Here is a 21,503-nt window from a genome sequence, read left to right on the forward strand (position 1 = left end):
CGTATTTTTAGAACCACAAAATCAAATCTAATTGTAATTACCATTTTCAAGGTAAACAAACATTATTCCCCCCTTAGAAACATTTGTCCTCAAATGTTTAACTCTCTGGGATCTATATAACCTTGGCAGAGTCTCCTTTGTAACAACGCTACTATGAACTCTTCCTTTAGAAACCCAATAATTTAATGCCACATAGGACCACAATCATCAATAACGAAGATGGCCTCACACGACTAATGACAATTGCTAACACAAGAATCTGTACACGTACCTTGAGGTTATGACGTCTCAGTCGGACCTTTTTCTGGAGGAGGAAATAAATAGGGTTTTCTATACTTCATGTCTTTCTTGGCCTCCCATGTCATTTATTACACATTGTTGTTTCTCCAAAGTATTTTCACAGAGGCTGCCTCGTTATTCCGTAGCTTAAGAATTTGTCGGTCTAGAACGACAACCAGAATTTCCTCGTATAATAAGTCCTTTGTAATATGTACATCACTCGTGGCACCACTCGGGTAGGATCGCCAATGCACTTCCGTAACATAGATACGTGAAATATTGGATGGACGGACTCCAATTCTGAGGGAAATTCTAACTCATAAGCTACTTGGCCCACTCTCTACATGATCCTATTAGGCCCAATATACCGTGGGTCAAGTTTGCGTTTCTTGCTGAACCTCATCACACCCTTCATAGGTAACACTTTTAAGAATACCCAGTCATTAACCTTGAACTCCAAATCTCGTCGCCACACATCAGAATATGACTTCTGACGACTCTGAGCTGCTAATAGCCTTTCATGTATAAGCTTAATTTTCTCGATGGCCTGCTGTATCACTTTTGGTCCTACTAACATAGCTTCTCTAACATCGAACCACCCTATAGGCGCTCTACACTTCCGTCCGTAAAGAGCTTCGTATGGAGCCATCTGAATACTGGAATGGTAGCTATTATTATATGCGAACTTAATAAGTGGAAGATGATTATCCCAGCTACCTTTGAAGTCCACAAGCTCGTAACATATCCTCCAGTGTCTGAATAGTGTGCTCAGCCTGTCTCTCTGTCTGGGATGAAATATTGTACTAAGACTTACTTGAGTCCCCAATCCTTTTTGGAAGGACCTCCAGAAGTTAGTTGTAAATTGAGCTCCTCTATCCGAGATAATAGATACAGGGACACCATGCGGTCGTACTATATCCTTAATATAAAGCCTTGCATAATCCTATAAGGAATATGTAGTTCTAACGGGCAGAAAATGGGCTAACTTTGTAAGCCCATCAACAATCACCCATATCGAATCGAACTTACGCTAGGTACGAGGTAAGCCTACGATGAAATCCATATTTATTACTTCCCATTTCCAAGTTGGAATCTCCATAGCCTGCAATAAACAACCGAGTTTCTGATGCTCAATCTTAACTTGCTGACAGTTAGGACACTGAGCAACAAACTCTGCTATATCCTTTTTCATTCCATACCACCAATATACTTCCTTGATATCATGATACATCTTTTTCGCTCCTAGATGGATAGAATAACGAGAATAATGAGTTTCTCCCATAACCTGCCGACGTAGCCCTGCAACATTAGTGACACATAATCGTCCTCGATATCTGAGGACCCCATCTCCTGTAATTTCAAATGGTGTCTTCTCCTTCTGAGGGGTAGTATCCTTATAATGAACTAACATAGGATTCTCATACTGGCATTCCTTTACTTCAGTTACTAAAGAGGATGTTGTCATATCCTGAATAGTAATTCCAATATCGCCTGAGTCCAGTAATCGAACTCCAAGACTAGCTAGTTGATGAATCTCATAGGCTATTCCCTTTTTATTTCTGGCTGTAGATATGATAGGCTACCCATAGATCTACGGCTGAGGGCGTCGGCTACTACGTTCGCCTTCCCCGGATGGTATAAAATATCAACTTCATAGTCTTTAAGTAGCTCCAATTATCTCCTTTGACGTAAATTCAATTCCTTTTGCGTGAAGATATACCGGAGGTTCTTAGGATCCATATAGATATCAACATGAATGTCATACAAGTAGTGCCTCCACATCTTTAGTACATAAATCACCGCGGCTAACCCTAAATCATAGGTCGGGTAGTTTTTCTTGTGCTTTTTTAGTTGTCTAGAAGCATAAGCTACAACCTTACCATGCTGTAACAGCACACAACCCAATCCAATGCCTAAAGCATCACAATAAATAATGTAACCATCGGTCCCTTCTGGGAGCGTTAGAACCGGTGCTGAAGTTAATCTGTCCTTTAATGCCTGGAAACTCCGTTCGCAAGCATCAGTCCATTAAAACTTGGCTCCCTTCTGAGTTAACTTACATGGGTATTCTAATCCTGCACAATTCATGAAATTCCCTTCTTCGAAGGCCTAAACTTTATCCTTTATTAATTACAATTACACCCTTATTCCAACACCAGGGCAGCATTTCATCTATTCTAAATGTTACTAGTCTTAGACTCCTTTGGGTTCATTCAGGCTATACTGAGCCTTCTATAATTTAGAGAAACTATAAGCTCTCTTATGATATTAACCCTCAAGGACTTATCCATTCTTGTCATCTTATTTTACTGTCTATAATCAATACATATCCGTAAGGAACCATATTTCTTCCTCACAAATAACACATGTGCTCCCCATGGTGATGTACTAGGTCTGATAAAGCCTTTTTCAAGCAAATTCCTTAGTTGTTCCTTCAACTCTTTTAGTTCTGCGGGGGCCATTTTATAGGGAGGAATAGATATTGGATGTGTATCTTGTAGTAGGTCAATAGCAACTCAATTTCTCGCTATGGCGGAAGACTCGGAAGCTCATCGAAAAAGACATCGGGAAACTCATTAACCACAGGGATGGACTGAATGGTTGGTAACTCTACTTCCACATCCCAAACCCGAACTCAGTGATAAATATGGTCCTTTCTGATCGTATTCCTTACCTTGAGATAGGAGATAAATTTACCTCTTGGCGATGCCGTATTACCTTTCCATTCTAAAACAGTCTCTCCTCGGAACTGAAATCAAACCATCTTTGATCGACACTTGATGTTAGCATAACAAAAGTCCAGCCAATCCATACCCATTATAATATCAAGTTCTACCCAACCGAACACTACGTACCTTATCCTTATTTATTATCAAATCTATCACGGGTCATTTCAGGCCACATCCATATATATAGGTAACAATATTAAAACATAACTTGTATAACTAGTTTAGAAAAAAGGTTTATATACATAGGGGTCGACCAGGCCGAAGACATGTCATACACAAAACTATATACAAGATATTGTCTGCAAAACCTCTAAGTAAACATAAACATAGTATACCTACAAGTCAGGACAGAGCTACATATGTCCTTATAAAACAACCTAACATATGTCGAACCGTGAATTGGTAATATTCCCAGAAGAAGTGGAGCTCACCACCCGAAGGCTGACATCTAGAAGAAGTCTAGAGTAGAGGGTATTTTCCTCGTCCTATATGAGAGCCTCGATCGGACACACCTCGAAGCGGAATCTTATGTCCTTATAAATTACCTTACTCCTCTTGGCCCGATTACTATCTTCTTCCTCTGCGTATCTCATAACATACAATGACGAACCTTGATTGATGGACTCCCAAGACTGTGGACTATCTGGAACCTCAGAAGAGCTAGTGTCAGCAAATACCTTGACATAGTTTTAAGCCTGAGGGGAACCCGGTTGTACCAATCCATGTACCAATCCCCTAATACCCTGATCAATGGGCCCTAATAATGAAACTAAGGGCCTCGGTGAGGTCGGAACTCCCCTCACCTAATCTGTAGCCGGTGAAATCGAAATTATTCGAACGGATGACTCATATGGATCCTCAGAGGGATCCTCCTCGATAGAACCCATGATCTCTGATGGATCTGACTCCATAGTATAACTTATATCTCCTTCTAACACCTTTATAGCCTTCTGATCTGTGCTAGCGGCTGTAGTCTTCGGAGGCATCGCTGAAGATATAACATATCGTTAGGAACATGAATTCTTATGTCGCACGATCTAAGATAAGAAGAGAGGATAACATCCTATATGTCCTGTAGCCTCCTACCTTTAAGTGTGGTGCACAACACACCCATAAACAAGACTCTACTAGACACGGTCTATAGACAAACCTAGGATAGAACTACTCTAATACCACTTTTGTCACGACCCAAACCGATGGGCCGAGACGGGTGCCCTACCTGTCAAACACCCCTAAGCACGTGTCTAAGCTGTAAACCTGATTAACATCTGTTGAATTACGAGAATAACATACATGAAGGAAATTTTGAGTGCATGAATAATATGAGGTAGGGAGGGGAAATTTTAGTTTTTTATCCATTTATTAGGTAATTAGGTAATGTCCCGTTATCCGGTAATTAACCAATTACCCGCATAATTAAATTATCTCTAATTACTTAAAATTCTACTTATTTTTAAAATACTTTATACATCATATTACCGTGGTCATATGGTACCTTGCATGGTACTAGTCCATAATTATCGGGTATTGTCGCTCGACCCGTATTGTATCCCAAATTGGCCACTTTCAACAAAACTCATTTTCTTTAATTCGTGTACCATTTATCCTTCATGACACTTACTTATCGCTTGTTATAAATAGCATAAATACATTAACCTTAAGATAATCTCATCCCCGAGTCTATGTCAATTAATTGAATGCGAAATTTTTAATGTACGAAAACGCGAGATGTAACTGGTGTAGACACAGATACATGAACATCAAGAGAATCAAGAGGCATACTCAAATGCAGAGCAAAATATGATGACATATAAGAATATGTAGAACTTGGATCAAACAACATGGAACAATCTCTATGATAGATTGAGATAATACTTGTAATAACTGCATCGGATGACTGAGCCCCACCAACTTATCCTCCACCTCTGGGATGACATCTCACTGACTGGCCTCCACCTCTAGCTAGCTAGTCCCCCACCTCGGGCTATCTGGCCTCTGCTTCTAGTTGGCTGAGTGGGTGATGAAGCAACCAGTGCCAGAATCATGGCACTAGTACCCTACGGTGACATGCTATCCTAAAATATGAGACAATACTTCCTGATGTGACCGTATCTCCACACTCAAAGCATCTTATCGGATGGTGTGGTTGTTGGATCTGAGACTGACCCTAATGAACCGAATAACCACTGTAATAACTCTGAATCAGTGGTGCACTAATGAGAGTTGATGGTGCACTAAATGCTAGCTGCTCAAATCGAGGTCCATAAGCACTAAGACTGCCTGAAATACAATGTGTGACCTGCAAAACTGACTGTACTGGCCTAATATGATGACCTCTACCAAGGGAACCCATGCCTCTAGACAAGGCACCATTGAATCCTTCAAAATGACGAGGCCTCTTGTTAGAGATCGTCTCTCTTGCCTGGCTTCTAATGCACTCAATCCTCCGAGTGATCTCCACTACATGAGTAAAAGAAATCTCTGTCTCAACCTCTCTAGCCATCTGAAGTTTGATGCAATATATAAGACCCTCGATGAACCTCTACACCTTCTCCCTTTCAATAGGGATCAGGATAGTTGCATGACGAGATAAATCCATAAATCTGGTCTCATACTGGGTAACGGTCATGCTACCCTACTGAAGGCGCCTGAGCTGACTGCATAACTCCTCTCTCTGAGTGAAAGGAATGAACTTCTCTAAGAACAACTACGAGAATTGAGCCCACGTGAGAGGAGGTGATCTTACTGGCATGTCCTGCTCGTATACCTGTCACCACCTCTTGCCAGAATTATGCATATAAAATATGGTAAAAGCAACTCCATTGGACTCCACTATCCCCATGTTGCGCAAGAACTCATGGTAATGGTCCAAGAAGTCCTGGGCATCCTCGAGAGGTGAACCACTAAAGTGAGGGGGATACAACCTAGTGAACCTGTCTAACCTCTTCAGCTCATCAGCTGACATCGCGGGTCTCTCCCCGAGCTATTTAGCAATAATAGGTCGAACCGCCCCAACTGGTAAAATTGTTGGGCTCTGATAACCACGAGCCATCTGCTCTTTAGTATGAGTAAGGGGAGTCTGAACTCCTCCCCCGGCCTGAGAAATGGTTGGTTCTATAGGAAACACACCGGCTTGAGCCATACTCTCTATCAAGTCAACTATGTAGACTAAGGTGTCCTAAAGCACTAGGGTAGCAATGAACCCCTCTGGGACCGGAGTTGGTCCTACTAGCTCGGTCGGAACTGGGATCTCATCATCTTGCTCTATTTGAGGCTCCAGGCTTAGCTCTGCCTCTACCTCTGGCTCTACCACGTGGTAGTAGCTGTAATCTGGAGCGCCAACTCATGATCAGCTGCAGATGACATACACGTCCTCACCATCTGTGATAGAATAAGAGAAGAATGATTCAGATTTCTGATAGAACAAAGCTGCATAATAGAGAAAGAAAGAAAGTGAAGTTTCCTAAAGCATTATAACCTCTAGAAGATAAGTACATATGTCTCTATACAGATCCACAAGACTCTACTAAGCTTGCTCATGACTCGTGAGACCTATACAACCTAGGGCTCAGATACCAACTTGTCACGACCCAAAATCCCAACTATGGGGTTGTGATAGCGCCTATCATCCGCTTTATAGGCAAGCCAATATTAGCTAAAAAATTAAGCAGTTTAACAATTTGAAAACACAATAATAATAAATTAAGGTGAAATATCCTGAAATGTATAATAATTTGAAACTATCTCTATCTGTACTAATCCCAGAAACTGGTACCACAAGTACATGAGCTGCTAGAAATCTACATATAAAGTCTGAAATGAAATACAAAATTGTCTGATACAAAGTAAATAACAATAAAGATAGGAAGGAGACTTCAGGATCTGCAAACTCCGTGTAGCACTATCTCAAGTCTCCTAGGAGGAAGGGTCCGAGCAATCACCATTGTACGTTGTTGGGACAAACAATGGGATCTACAAAAGAAGTGCATAAGTGTAGTATGAGTACAATCGACCCCATGTACTCAGTAAGTATTGATCCAAACTTCGACGAAGTAGTGGCAAGACTATGACAAAACACTCACTATAAACTTGTACGAGTAATATGTATAGAAGCAATAACGAGATAGATAAATGACTAACTACATAATAAATGGAACAAGAAAGTAAATGACAGAGTGACCCAGAATATCATTAATTCACAACCTTACAACACAACATGGTAGTGGAAACTAACAACCAAGAATAACCATAATACATTCTCCATGTTACGGTGCGCAATCCGATTCACATATCTATACCAATAACATTGACGTGCAACCTGATCCACACACACACACACACACACACACACACACACACACACACACACACACACACACACACACACAAATATATATATATATATATATATATATATATATATATATATATATATATAACAAATAATAATAATAATATCTCTTACAACGTAACATAAAAATTGAACCAAAGCATATAAATTCTCCAAGAAAATTCAATAAAACATGGTAAAGTGAAATCGGAAGCAAGTAAAAAGACATGAGACAAATAAAAACATCTATTTAATAACATGTAAGAGCATATAACAAGTAAAGGCGAAAAAATAACTAAAGGCATGAATAAATAGAAGCATGTAGCAAATGGAGACATGTAACAAATGAAGGCATGTATTTAACAAGTGAAGACATAAAGCATGTAACAAGTAAATATATGGAATAAATAAAGACATGATATAACTAAAGATATGCAATTAAGTAGTACACCACACATGCTTAAACCCACAACAATGCATATACACTCGTCACCTTGCATATAAGTTGTCCCCACACATAAATTACATAGAAAATAGACCAATTAAGTCCTAATTCCCTCAAATCAAGGTTAAAAACAATACTTACATCTTTTCAGAACAAAGTCAACAATCCAACGTGACTTATCCTTTAGAACAAGCCTCCAAACTATCCCCAATCTGTCAATTATTGTTCGAACAAGTTAAAACAAACTTTAGAAACTATACCGTTACAATAAAGGTTCAATTTTTAACATAATTAAAAAAGTCAACAAAAGGTCAACCCGAGCCCACATGGTTATTCGAAATTAAGACCAAATCCTAATTATTGATTTATCCCCGAGTCCGAATATATGATTTATTTCGAAATCCGACCTCAATTTTATGTCTAAATCTTATTTTTACAACATCCTTAAATTCTATCCAAAACTCCAATTTCTAATCTATGAAATCCTAGATTTGATGATGAAATTCATGAAAAAATAATCAAAATTGGATGAAAACAAGTTAAGATTACTAACCTTTGAAGTTGCGAAGAAATTGCTCTCCAAAAATCGCGTCTATGGAGTTTAAACTTCAAAAACAATGAAAAATGAGCTAAGTCCTGAAATCCCCACATTTTATCCAGCTGCAGGTATCGCAAATTGCAAAGCCTTCTTCGCAATTGCGATGTACGCAAATGTGAACAGTTGGTCACCATTCGATCCAGCCACTAAGCCACAGATGTTGCAAATGCGACAAAGCCATCGTAAATGCGAAGGCCCCCTTTTCCGACAAATCAATCTCAACTTTGCAATTGCGAAGTTGTCCTCAATTACCAGCGTCGCAAATGCAACACACACGCCGCAAATGCGATACCCCAGCTTGCAAATGTGACTGACACTTCACAAATGCAGAGGTCCCAGCCCCCTTCCAGTCATTGCAAATGCGAGCCTAACTTGGCAAAAGCGAAGCTTGCATTTGCGAACAGGTCATCGTAAATGCTAGACTTGTAGGCCATGCACACCAGTAGTTGCCTTCGGCTGCCAAAACCATCCGAAGCTCACCCGAGCCCCTCAGGCTCCAATCCGAATATCTATACAAGTGTAATATCATTATACAAACTCACTCAGGAACTCAAATCATCAAAATGATATCAAAATCAAGAATCGACCATTAAAATTCAAGATTTTCAAGTTCAAACTCATTTTTTCCAACTTTCCACATAACGCGCTGAAATGGCATTAGGTCACCCGGAACCCCAACCAAACATGCGTACAAGTCCAAAATTATTATACAAACCTACCGAAATTGTGAAATTATTGATCCGAGGTTGCTTATCAAAATATTGAGTGTGGTCAACTCTAGTCATTTTTAAAGTCAAAAATCACATTTTCATTAAAATTTCACATATAAACTATTTGAAAATCGATATGGGCCACGCACCCAAGTCATAAATCATCAAATTAAGCTATGAAAAGTGTCAAAACACAAATATGAGAGTTAATACTCAAAATGACATATAGGGTCGTTACAATAAAATAGGGGTTGCACTCTTTTTTCCTTAGCAAAATTTTATCTCACTAAATTTTTCTTCCAAGATTTTCAGTGAGATAGTTACCAATATGTATTACTAGATATGTGTACTCTTTTTTATTGACGAAAATTTTTCTCCCACTGAATTTTTTTCTTAATATGAGCCGAGAATCTAACGAAGGGGTAAGGTCTGCGTACATATTACCTTCCCCAGACCACACTTTGTGGGATTTTACTGGATCGTTATTGCTGTTATTGTTGAATTTTTTCTTAATAAGTTGTTAATGAGCCACGTAATCTATCAAAGCATGAAAATCCAAGGGGAAGTATTATGAAATAATAGTGTCGATGTCTATTTGCATCGTCTACTCTATGAATATAATACTCGCTACTATTTTATTTTATGTCTATAAGTCGCACTACTTTATTACTTATGTTTGTAATTTTTACTACTTATTCATGATCTCAATGTTTAACATCATATTCATGACATTCATTTGTATTACCTCAATAAAATCCTGCAAATAAAGAATTTGGACATCATATTATATATACTTGAAAACATAGGGGAGAAATAAAGAAAAAAGCTCTCATTGTTTATCTCTATATTTCTTGCTTTCGTATTTAATATTATTATTTTTGAGCTTAATTTCTTAACATGATTGAAGGAAAAATTAGCAATTCTTGGAACAAATTTTTAGCAAAAGAACGTGTAAAAGGGATGGGAGAAAGTAATGATTATGAGTTCGGAGAAATCAGAATCAATGGGATATTTTATCTAAAATGAAATTTATCCATGAATTTTGAGTTCCCGAAGCAAAAAAAAAAAAAGGACCAACAGATAAATGGCTGCGTGGCAGGCACCTGGCAGCTGACCCTTATACAAGCCCAAAACACAGACAAAAAAAATGGAGAAAGAGTGAGAATATTATACGGAAAAATGGGCGCCTTGAAAGCAGTGGCTGTCATCTCTGGTAACAATAGCGTCAAAGGCTCCTTACAGTTCATCCAACAACCCAACGGTAAATCCCCATTTTTGTCCCCCATATCTTTTTATTATGCGTATCAATGATGTTTCTTCTTCTTCTCTGTTGTTGTAATCATGGATTTGGGTATCCAATACAGGCTCTACCCATGTGAGAGGAAGAATAACTGGTCTCGCTCCAGGTCTTCACGGTTTCCATATTCATGCTTTGGGCGATACTACCAATGGCTGCAATTCCACTGGTCAAAAGCTACCTCCTTTGCTCTACTTCTTTTGTTCTGCTTTCTCCTCCCCCCCCCCCCCCTCCCCTCTTTGTGTAGTTCAAGATGCTTGCTTTTTCTTGTAATACTTCAAGATTCTTTTGGGGGTTTCTGTTTAGCTGAAAAGCCACTGTTGCTATTGTTATTTGATGGTGCAATTTCTTTTTGGGGTTGGGGGAGATTGACTTCTGTACTGTTTTATGTACTGATAGTGTAATAATACAATTAGTATAATTTAAACTATTATAACAGGTTGCTACCAATTAATTAAAGATTACCCTTCAATGCTGTTACAGAGAGTTACCTGCAATTAAATTTTGTATTACCTGATTGTGTAAAATACTTTTTACATCGTCAATGCACACAACTTAAAACTCGTTAGTGTTTAGGACCTCATTTTAATCCACTTAAGAAGGATCATGGAGCTCCCACTGATGATGTGCGTCATGCGGGCGATTTAGGCAACATTGTTGCTGGTCCTAATGGTTAGTTTTATTATTGTTCATGCACAATTCATATTTTTCAATTTCCAAGTTGAGCTATAATTAGATTGTCCCTTGAGAGATTTATGATTTTTTTGCTCTTTTTTTTTTCACTCAAGGGGTGGCCGAGATATCAATTTCAGATATGCTGGTACTACTATTGGATTTTTTTGAAGTTTTGTAGTTAGCTGAAATATTGCCTGACAATACTAATGCCAACTTTTCTTTTCTGTAATTAGATTCCGCTTAGTGGAGTACACTCCATCTTGGGGAGGGCAGTAGTTGTGCATGCTGATCCTGATGATCTGGGAAGAGGTATGGTTCTTGGTCCAACATATTTTATGTTTTTCGAGTAATGTATGATGGAAGTCCATTCAAGATGTTGCACAGAGTCCATTACAATTTTCCTTTCAGCTTGCTGTATAAGCTGCTTTGCAGAACTTATGCACCCTTTATTGTGGTTTCAAGATAATGTACAGTACAATACCACGGTGATAATTCTTGATGTTCTGTTTTATGGGAATTCAGTTGAGGTTTTGTGCAAAATTGTAATATTGACATCTTAATCAAGTAAACTATCTTCAAGTAAGGATTAAGTAGCTTGTTTGAGGCAAAGCTTGTTATTTCTTCTTCCGTAAAGATTTATTTCATAGCACACAATATGTTGTTCGGGCAAAGCACCAACTTCTGTTGTCTGCTGCTTTTCTTCAATTAGATGTGATGGATTGTGACCATTAATCATATCGTTCTCGTGCAACAAGCAGACTACGAACAACCCCTTCCCCCTTGAGGATGTTTTTAGACTGTTGTACGCCCTATCATCTATGAGGTCTCTTCATTTGGTTCCTAATATCATTTTTGAAACCTGGTCTACTATTCATTTCTCTTGAGGTTAAATGCACCATCTAAAGCCATTGTTCATGCTTTCTATGTGTTTAGCATAAAAATCAAAGTATTTTGAAGTATGTCTTTCTCTCTGAGTCTAGATCTGGCTAATTATTGCAACTCTTCATCAGGTGGACATGAACTTAGTAAGTCAACTGGGAATGCCGGTGCAAGAGTTGGCTGTGGTAATTACATTTTCTCTCTATTCCTTGAGATTACGGTAATATCTGCGTACTGGTGGTTGTTAAATTTGTCTCCTGTGTTGAGCTAGAGACATAAATACAGCATGTTATTAGCTCAAGTTAAATCTAAGGGATTATGTGATGAAAAGATAGACCAACTTTAAATAGAACAAGCCTACTAAAATGACTTAAGGGTGATACTGATTTTCAAGCTAATTAATTAGTCCTTCTAAATTGTACGGCTCGATATGAACTTGAACCTAAATTGCTGTATTCTCCAACAAAGAGCCTTAGCTTGATGTCTAGTGCCAACTTTTAGGTCCAGCTAATGACTGCTGCTTATACTTGAAGTTCCAACTTGCTACATCGATGGAGAAGTTTACATTTTTTCTGAAATTGCAGATCTATACAACAACGACGATCCAGTAAAATCCCACAAAGTGGGATTTGGGGAGGGTAGTGTGTACGCAGACCTTACCCCTACACCGATAGGGCAGAGAGACTGTTTCCGATAGACCCTCGGCTCAGGAAGATGGAAATAAAACAAGAAGAGACAATTCATTAGTATCGCCAACATAAACCATAGAAATAGTAACAACATCATGAAAACTATAAAATAGATGACATGCAATAACAATAACCAGCAAATAAGATCCGGAGCTATGAAAAACATTGCAAATCTATGTTTGTCCTTATTTAGGATTTTCCCTTTTTGTTTCTCTGTGGCACTGATGTCTGTTGCACCTGTCTTCTGCAGGCGTTATTGGGCTTCAGTCATCTGTTTAGTACTTGTGTTACTCACTTCATCATGTTGCTCCTGTCAAAGTACTCGTTGTAGCTATACTTAACTTTCAGACATTCTTTACCTTTGTATATTATCTTCAGAAATTGGCATCAGTATCAGTTTATCATTAGGGCTGTAAACATAGAAACTGCATGCCTAAGAATGAGGATAAATGTCTCAACAATCCAAGAGAGAATATAATTGTTGACTAGAATGATATATAGGTTGCCCAACGACATCTACTCGTGATCTTCTTATTTCAAATCGGAGCTAACTGAACCTTAAAACCTTCGCTGCGCAACTTTTCTTTTTCAGAAGTTGCCTGTTTAAGTTGGCTTTAGATATTTGTGATCTTACTTGTGTAAATTTGTCCTTCCCATGTAGATCAAAGGAACGGAGCAATCCTTTTTCCTTTGTGGGGCAGTTTTGAAATACACTCAAAAGGCAAGCACGAAGGAGCTATAGTTGGAACTTGTTTGTTAACCTCTGCCAGCTAACGCTACGTAACAGTCCCTCCATTCTAATTTATGTAATGTAATTTGACGCTAAATGAAATTTAAGAAAAAAGGAAGACTCTTGAAACTTGTCATAATATGTCTGGTCATAAGACATTTGAATCTTGTGGTCTTAAATATTATATACGTAAAATTACCACAAAAAAATATATTCTATACGTAATATTTTTGTGATTATAAAAACGCTTCCAATTTAGGGTAAAATAATAAAATGAAAATCTTAGTACTAAATTGTTTTCAAATATATAAACGTGTCATTCTTTATAAGTGAACTAATAAATATGTCACATAAATTGGAATAAAGAGAGTATACTCCAACGGACGTTTCTCACTACCAATAGCATCAGTTTGAAGAAAAGAGATTTATTGCTCTGGTGAAAGTTACCTGAAAATTTAACTCGAATTGGACAGCAAGAACCTTGCTAGTACACCATGAGAACTGAAGTTACCTCTTCGGTACTGGCCCTTGTGGAACCACATCCTGCGAGATTTAAGTTTGGCAGTTCTACACCCTGTGATGATGCTTTCTCCACAGGGGATGCCCACTTTTTGCAGTGTCAGGATACAGTTATTCTCTGCTTTTTAAAGTTTGCTCGACCTAGTTTGGTAGTTGAAAGGAAATAACCAGTTGATATAAGGAGGGATTATTGAGTATATCAGACCTCCAAGAGATAGTAAAGCGCCAAAGTGACATGTAACTTGACAGAGCTGTCGTAATATGCACTTGAGATAACATCGCTTCTTCAAAAACTGGTAGCGAATGCATATTGCAAGGCAAAAATTTCGCTAATATCTCTTAGCACAAAGCATATAGAAAATCTAGCACACTAAAACATCAGACAGTCAAGTTGAATGAAGTTTCTCCCTGGTTATTAGCTTTGCACCACAGTCAGCAATTTTCTGTCATGATTTGCGCTTGACCAAAGACCAACAAAATAAAATAATACTTTGCAATCTGAGCTCCTGCAGCTTCAATAGCAAAGAGGGCGGTTGCAAGTCTATCCTCTCAGCCAAGTATTGCAGTATGATGAATTGTCACGAAGAGAAGCATCATGGGGCTTGTATTCCATGACATAGCTACTGGGAAGCTTCAAATGTCTTTTGATTGAATCTCTGAGTGCCATCACAGCCTGGCGAAGCAAAGGGATTTAAGCATGTTTACATCTTTTTTTCTTTTTCTTTTTTTTTTGAAATGAAGCATGTTTACATCTTCACATGAAAAGAATGAGTTACATAAAGGTTAGGTATATAACCTGATGATCTGATGCATTGCGGTTCCACACACTCAATATATCTTCATTGGAACGAACACTTAAAACTGCACCACATATGTTATCACCGTAATCAAGCTGATCACCCACCAGGGACAGAACCTAGGTAAGAGCCATATCACATTTAGAAGTTGAAGCAGAATTCAAGCAGCACTACAGACCCTGATGATCTGAGGATGTACAAATTAACTGTGCAGGCGGTCACCCATCTTTCAATGTTTTGGTGATCTTGCTATCCCTATACAGCTACTAATAGTTGCTGCTATTACATTCACATCATCTAGCTAATGGTTATTTAGCCATTTTACTCCTTTTAGTTGACAAAGGAAGAAGCAACATAAATTCATCCAACAAGAATGTACACTTAAAATAAAACACTTTTCTCCATAATAAAGAATTATTCAAGGTGTAAATTCACCAAAAATTACCTAAGGTGATAGCTAATAAAATATGAATGATACTCCTGATAGAAAATAAAAAAATTAGCGACACAGTGACTTCAGAACGACGATGGTTAAATATCCAAAAGTATCAATCTTAATACAACCTCCAACACCAACTTAAGTAAATTCACAATAGCGAGTATAAGAACTCCAAGCAAATATATGAACTCTATACATGCAAAGGACATCTTATACATGACTAAAAAATTTTGGGTAGTATATTGGGATGTTGAAAGAAATATGAAGAAGCCAGAAAGTAAAAGATAATAAGATGAGAAACACAGGTCTATGAATTACTGTCAAAAATCAACTTTCAATGCTTATACTCTCTGGCTAGATAGCAAAATCCAATAGGGGTATCTCAGCATCCATAGGGGTTGCGTGGCTGGCGGAAAAAGTTATCTGGGATTAATAAATCCTAGATTATTTAGTACTATTGCTTTTTTTTGTTCATTGGATTAAAAATGGGATATACTATGTATAATCCAAGACACGTGCTTGGTTTGAAGCTGGATAAATTTCTTGTTTCCAATTTTAGCGTGAACCGACATATGAGTAAATAATAATTATTGTTGATATTTTTGTAATAAAAATCAATCTTTACTTATCACAGAAGTATCCTAAAATAGATAAATTTAATTTGTAAATTCATGGTCTTGAGATAGCAAATGCAGCAAAAATTTCAAAGTCATCCTTTAGATTGATTAGATATAATTCTTATATCTTGAAGTGGTCGTCCTTTTTTAATTATAAATAAAGTATATCAAATTTAGGTAATAGCAAAGTAAGTTTGATCAAATTTAATCTATATCTCAAGACCATTAATGAATTATCAGGGAATTCAACTTCTACATGCTAATGGCTCAAAGAAAATGAATAAAGAAACCAATTTATTTTTCTCATATTCTATGTTGATGCAGCGAGAGCAAAGAAGGAGAAGTTGATTCACCTCTTTCAAGCTTTATTTTCTGTCTCTCTTAGAACTGAAGAAGCTTGGCGAAAATCTTGTTGAGTGTAAGAGCAGCCGAAGAATCAGAGCGCTTTGAAATAAAAAAGCACTAAAGGGTCAATTGGTTTTGTGGCTCTTTACATACTTGTTTTTAGTTTTATGATCTACCTTTTTTTTACACATGGGAAATTTACTTTTCCACGTGAGAGATTTGTCTTTTAAACATAAGAGATCGAAAAAGGTCATTTTCTTAAATTATAAATTGTAAAGGGGCATATGATGTACAAATAGCACTAAATTTAATTCCAAAGTCTAAACTAGGATATCACACCTTATCCCATGAACCAAACAACCCCTTCGGCTAAAAGGCACCGGTCTATTTTGGTATTCGATTTGGATACCTGGAAAGTACCACTACTTACATCATGGACACCGTATAATTTAATTATTAGATATTATACTGCTTCTGCTCTTAATATCTTTATCAATAACACTAGAAGTCTAGTTAAATGGAATTAACATTGAGGGTGTGTTTGGTATGGTGTGTTAATGACTTATATTCCACAAACCATTTTCCTGATAAATGTTTTCCGGTATTTGGTTGGAGAGTGAAAAATTTTCTTGAAAAATATTTAGTAATAATCTTTAATAAATATTAGCAAACCAGATAGTGGTTTTAATGAAATTTTGAGTATTAATAATTGATAATAATGTCTAAGTGTTGGTTAAAGCAATGATATGAAATTAAAAGTCAAGATAATTATGAAGGAAAAAGACTTTCCCCAGAAAAATTTTAAAATATTTTCTCGAAAATGCTTTTTTTCCACAGAAAATAACTCAGTTTCTAGTGTTTGGTTGCTAGAATATTTTCCAGAAAACATTTTTCCGCATAGCAAAAGCACCCTAGGATAGCTCACTTACCAAGTCTTCCCAGAAGCGGCCTGAGACAGCCTTTTTAAAACGAATTATCCACTTTCCACCATTGCAGTTAGCAGAATCCTTCATAAACATTAAAGAATATAATCAGAAAATTAACTCAGTACGAGATGTCCATAATACAAACTTGTAATGAAATAGAAAACACCAAAAAACAGCAGTTAGAAGCATGATCACAAGATTTTACCTCCCATAATGGACAAATGCCATCCTTGAAAAGATGCAAATCAGCTGGGCTTGGCAATGTTGATGGTCGAGCAAAGTGGCAATAGCAAACCCAAAATCGTTCGACCTACCGATAAGGAATGCAAAGTACATTTATAAAGGAGCCGAATTCAAGTACTTTTGAAAAGAAGATGGATACTTCAAGTATAAACAAATTTTCTACAAATAAAATGACTTACAGTACTAAAATCAACAATTTTCTTGATATTGTCCTCGTACGATGTTTGAGTTCGAACCCCAGGTGTCCGCCGAGTGTACCAAAACACAAAATTGTGCTGATCATGAGAATGAAGAACGTTAGTACCTAGACAAACAAGAGATATTACATAATAATAGCAAAAATGAACAACAAAACATGACAGATATATAATTGTACACATAGAATACTGTCATTATGATCTCTGTCATATTAATATCTATGGAAGAGGCCAAGTGGGCATAACAGGGTGCTTAGTTGTTGTGCAAGTATCCTCATAGATTTTGTGCAATTTCAAATCCAGATAATCTCCTACAACTTAGGAAAACAAAAGACACCTCTGCATCATCATTGTAGAAGATGAAAGAAAAGGACAGTCTGGTGCACGAAGCATCCCGTGTTCACGTAGGTCCGGGAAAGGGTCGCACCGTAGGTGAGTATGATGTAGGCACCCTACTCCGTGGTGATTCCATGGCTCGAAAACGTGTACCTTCAAATGCACCAATTCATAGGTGTGAAACAATGGCCAGTGTTATAACGGGATGAGGTAGACCTAAAATCACATGGAATGTAGTTGTCTCATAAGAACTACAATCTCTTGGAATCCATTTGGAATTGGCAACAAATAGGACACAATGGAAGAAAAAGACATATATAGGCAATACCAATTAGTTAGGAATATGTTTTAGTCACGTTGGTATGTTTATTATAGGTCATATGTTTTCTAGGAGATTAAACCTATCAGAATATAGATTTATATGACAATAGAAGATATAGAGAACTTGTAGTATTTTTTTTTCCTGCATTAGGTAGGGGTAAGGTCTGCGTACAGACTACCCTCCCCAAGACTACCCTCCTCAGACCCCACCTGTTGGGATCATACAGGGTTTGTTGTTGTTGTTGTTGTTGTTGGTCTGAGATGAGCTTGACATGCATGGTAAGTGGGGATTCATATAGTCGACCCTAACTTGCTTAGAATTTAAGCGCAGTTGTTGTATCTTTGTAGTTTGTAAAAAAGATGTAACTACTTTAAGACTTTATATGTGAAATTCCTGCCATGTGAAAACCGATCTGCATTTAGAATTATTTGTGGCAGTATTGTTAGAGCCTATTCAACTGGATAAAAAAATTCTATTAATTATTTCACTTAGAATTATTTAAACATGCAATGCTAGACTAAGAAGGAATACAGCCTAAAGAACTGGTCATTTTAATTAATCATCATCTTATTACTAATGATAACTCAAATAACTCGGAAGTAATTCTCATAACCCTACCCAAACTGGCCCTAAATATAAAGGACGTTAGATCATGTTATCATGCAATCATCTGACTGAACTAGGCAAGATAATCAGGTTGCAATTAGAATAGACCAATTAACTTGTAGATCACGTATCAATTGCCATTCTAATTGTTCAACATATCGAGGCAACCTAGCAAGGGAATAATTATAAAAGTGTTCAAAAATAACAATAAAAATGAAGGTAATACAAGTATCTAAAATAAAAAATTAAAAATGAAGGCAACCTAGTAAGGAAAATGTTCATAGATGTACAAAGAACAGGAAAAGATTTTGGAAGTTCATCACTAAAATACTCCTCTAACTGATAATCGAATTTCTATTGCTTTTCTTAATATATTAAGAAAGGCTAGTACATGCACCTAACTTATGAATAAATACTTAAAATGATAAAAAAGTGACAGTCCAACAGAAGATATTCAACTCCAAGTTGGAAGATATGCTCTCCATCTTGTTTTTACAGTATTAAGTTCTACTAAATTTGTCATACAAGAGGCAAAACTTGAATTTTGTTTCAGAGTCAAGGATCATAGAAGACAATGAAGGCTTTATATCTCTAAACAAGTCAACTGGCAGAAGAAAATGAGAGAACCAGAATAGACAAAGCTATACTGTGATCATTGGCATTAAGATTGCCTTCAATTTAGGCAGTGAATCCCCTCGTTGGGTCAAATCAGAAATCGCTATTTCATATATATTGTCCTCAGTGAGAAATCACCAATCCATTTTCCAGAAGTTCCACTAATCAGAGTGCTCCAATGTTGCAGTTCTTCATATATGCTTAATGGTGGTGATTCTTTCGGTGAATCATTAGCATTCCTTTTTTTAATGACAGTAGTGTCCAGGCTAACTTCTATGCACCTCGACTATTTGATTAGATACCTGCTACCTCCCACCAGCAAAAGTATTAAATAACTCTGACCGCCAAAGCTTAGGCAGATGGGACATCAGCATTCATTCTATTAACTAAGTGATTTCTCCGGGTTCATGTATTCTCCCCCTCTACTCAAAGAGGTTACTTCCTAGCTAAGTGCCCAGTAACAATTTCTCCGTCCCATCCAACTCCATAAAGGCATCAACGAGCATTTCATACACAAGTTTGACCTAGTTAACTCTCGCAATTCAAAAGAGTAGCCAAACAGTATAGAGATCATTATATTGCATTCATAACTATATTTCACAAAACTATATGGAAGAAAGATATGTATCTCATAAATTAATTCTACAAAAGAACACCTCACATAAGAATAAAGAATAAAAGCACCAATCCATGTCCAACAGATGAACAAATAATAGTAAAAATCAACAAACAATTTTAAAAACGCAAAAAGAAAAAGCGTATTAGCCAATTAAAAGAGAGAAACCTTGAGAGGGTGAAGACCAGCTTTGAGATCGAGTGCAACGCGTTCGAGATCTTTGGCTTCTCTATCTGCCGTCAAGGAATCAGTCGTCGGAGATGGAGTATTGTTCAAGTTCTTCTTCTCCAACTCTCTCTTCTCCCCCGTCACTTCCATTAATCAAAACCCTAGTTTTTATATATATCTACAATCTACAGCTATCTACACGTCTATGTATAAGAATATACTTCACCGGCTTTCTGGTGTCTGGCGGTTATCCTATTGGGTGTAATAGAATGAACAAACTGCAAGATGAAAGCAAAGAAGACGATTGTACTTCGACTGCGGCTTCCTTTCTTCAAAATGAATCGGGTCGGATCACCCGCGTTATCTTATTAGTGCACTACGCTGCCGACTAACCATCTATTAGTCTTGATTTAATTAAAATACTTTTATTTTATTTTCTTTTTTTTCCTCTAAATTTGAAATCAAGGAAATAACTTTAACCGATCAAGGAGGAGGTAAATTATCGATCATAGGTTGAAATCCATGTTACTTAGAATTCGCACAAATAATTTTTTAGCAAGAAAGTGGTCAATAAACAACTAAAAAAGGTTAATTTGTGATTGATAAACGACCAAAAAAAAAGTTGATCAGCGATCATTAGTTGATAAATGACCAAGTAGGAGGTTGATAATCAATAATAGGTTTTGATCGACCATGAAGGAAGTCGCTTTATTGACTATAGCTTGCTAATAGACCACGTAGGTAATTTATAATCCACTAAAAAAAGGATCGATTATGGATAATAGGTTGAAAATCGACCAAAGAAGAGATTGATTAACACCTAGGAGTAATTTTAATCAAAATAGTAGTAGAAGAAAAATTGATATATTTTGTATTCTTTACTATAATTACAAGGTCATCTACCTAATTGAAAAATGTATTCCCAATTGAAGACTTAGGAAGTCACTTAATTAACTATCCCTCCGCATAGTAGTTGATGCATAATTTTGGCAACTGAGTGATCTTCGTTCTTCTTGCTTTGTAGATCTTTGGTTAGGAGGTTTGGTTAATAGTTTTATAGCCCGTTTGGCCAAGTTGCAAAAATTAGCTTATTTTGAGAAGTGCTTTTCTCAAAAGTACTTTGGTGAGAAGCAGTTTGTGTTTGGCTAATTAATTTGAAAAATACTTCTGAGTAGCTATTAGTGTTTGGTCGAGCTTTAAAAAACTGCTTCTAAGTGTATTTTTCTCAAAAGTGTTTTTGGAGAGAAGCTACCTTTTTCTGCTTTTCCAAAACTGCTAGCATGTTTGGCCAAACTTCTAAAATCAGCTTATTTTAAGAAGTGCTTTTCTCAGAAGTACTTTTTAAAAAAGTGATTTTGGTGAGAAGCAGTTTATGTTTGGCTAATTAATTTTAAAA

General features: G+C 37.0%; 2 protein-coding genes across 3 annotated transcripts; one reads left to right on the forward strand and one right to left on the reverse strand.

Moving 5' to 3' along the window:
• The first annotated feature begins 10,163 nt into the window (after positions 1–10,163).
• LOC107763090 (superoxide dismutase [Cu-Zn] 2) lies at positions 10,164–14,489 on the forward strand. Of its 2 annotated transcripts, none has more exons than XM_075254667.1 (7): positions 10,164–10,352; positions 10,456–10,557; positions 10,965–11,060; positions 11,177–11,208; positions 11,297–11,372; positions 12,074–12,127; positions 13,293–14,489. In XM_075254667.1, exons 1-7 carry the CDS (start codon positions 10,271–10,273, stop codon positions 13,403–13,405), a joined length of 555 nt encoding a protein of 184 aa, XP_075110768.1. In that variant the 5' UTR covers positions 10,164–10,270; the 3' UTR covers positions 13,406–14,489. The 2 variants fall into 2 exon arrangements, with proteins under 2 accessions (XP_075110768.1, XP_075110769.1); XM_075254668.1 differs by lacking the exon at positions 13,293–14,489 and adding an exon at positions 12,882–13,127 and having other exon boundaries at positions 10,178–10,352.
• LOC107763091 (eukaryotic translation initiation factor NCBP-like) lies at positions 14,105–20,353 on the reverse strand. The gene is given in 6 exon segments (NM_001324781.1): positions 14,105–14,553; positions 14,677–14,796; positions 17,008–17,085; positions 17,210–17,314; positions 17,427–17,522; positions 20,108–20,353. Coding segments are annotated over 6 exon segments (681 nt in total). The 5' UTR covers positions 20,258–20,353; the 3' UTR covers positions 14,105–14,421.
• Between the last annotated feature and the right edge of the window lie 1,150 nt (positions 20,354–21,503).

Source organism: Nicotiana tabacum, chromosome 6 (assembly GCF_000715075.1).
Source record: "Nicotiana tabacum cultivar K326 chromosome 6, ASM71507v2, whole genome shotgun sequence".
Taxonomy (NCBI): domain Eukaryota; kingdom Viridiplantae; phylum Streptophyta; class Magnoliopsida; order Solanales; family Solanaceae; genus Nicotiana; species Nicotiana tabacum.

Bases quoted from the DNA above. Each gene is read 5' to 3' on its own strand.
- LOC107763090 (XM_075254667.1), top strand. From the start codon at position 10,271: ATGGGCGCCTTGAAAGCAGTGGCTGTCATCTCTGGTAACAATAGCGTC. The intron at 10,353-10,455 runs GTAAATCCCCAT...TATCCAATACAG, and splicing joins GTTCATCCAACAACCCAACG to GCTCTACCCATGTGAGAGGA. The intron at 11,061-11,176 runs GTTAGTTTTATT...TTTTCACTCAAG, and splicing joins CATTGTTGCTGGTCCTAATG to GGGTGGCCGAGATATCAATT.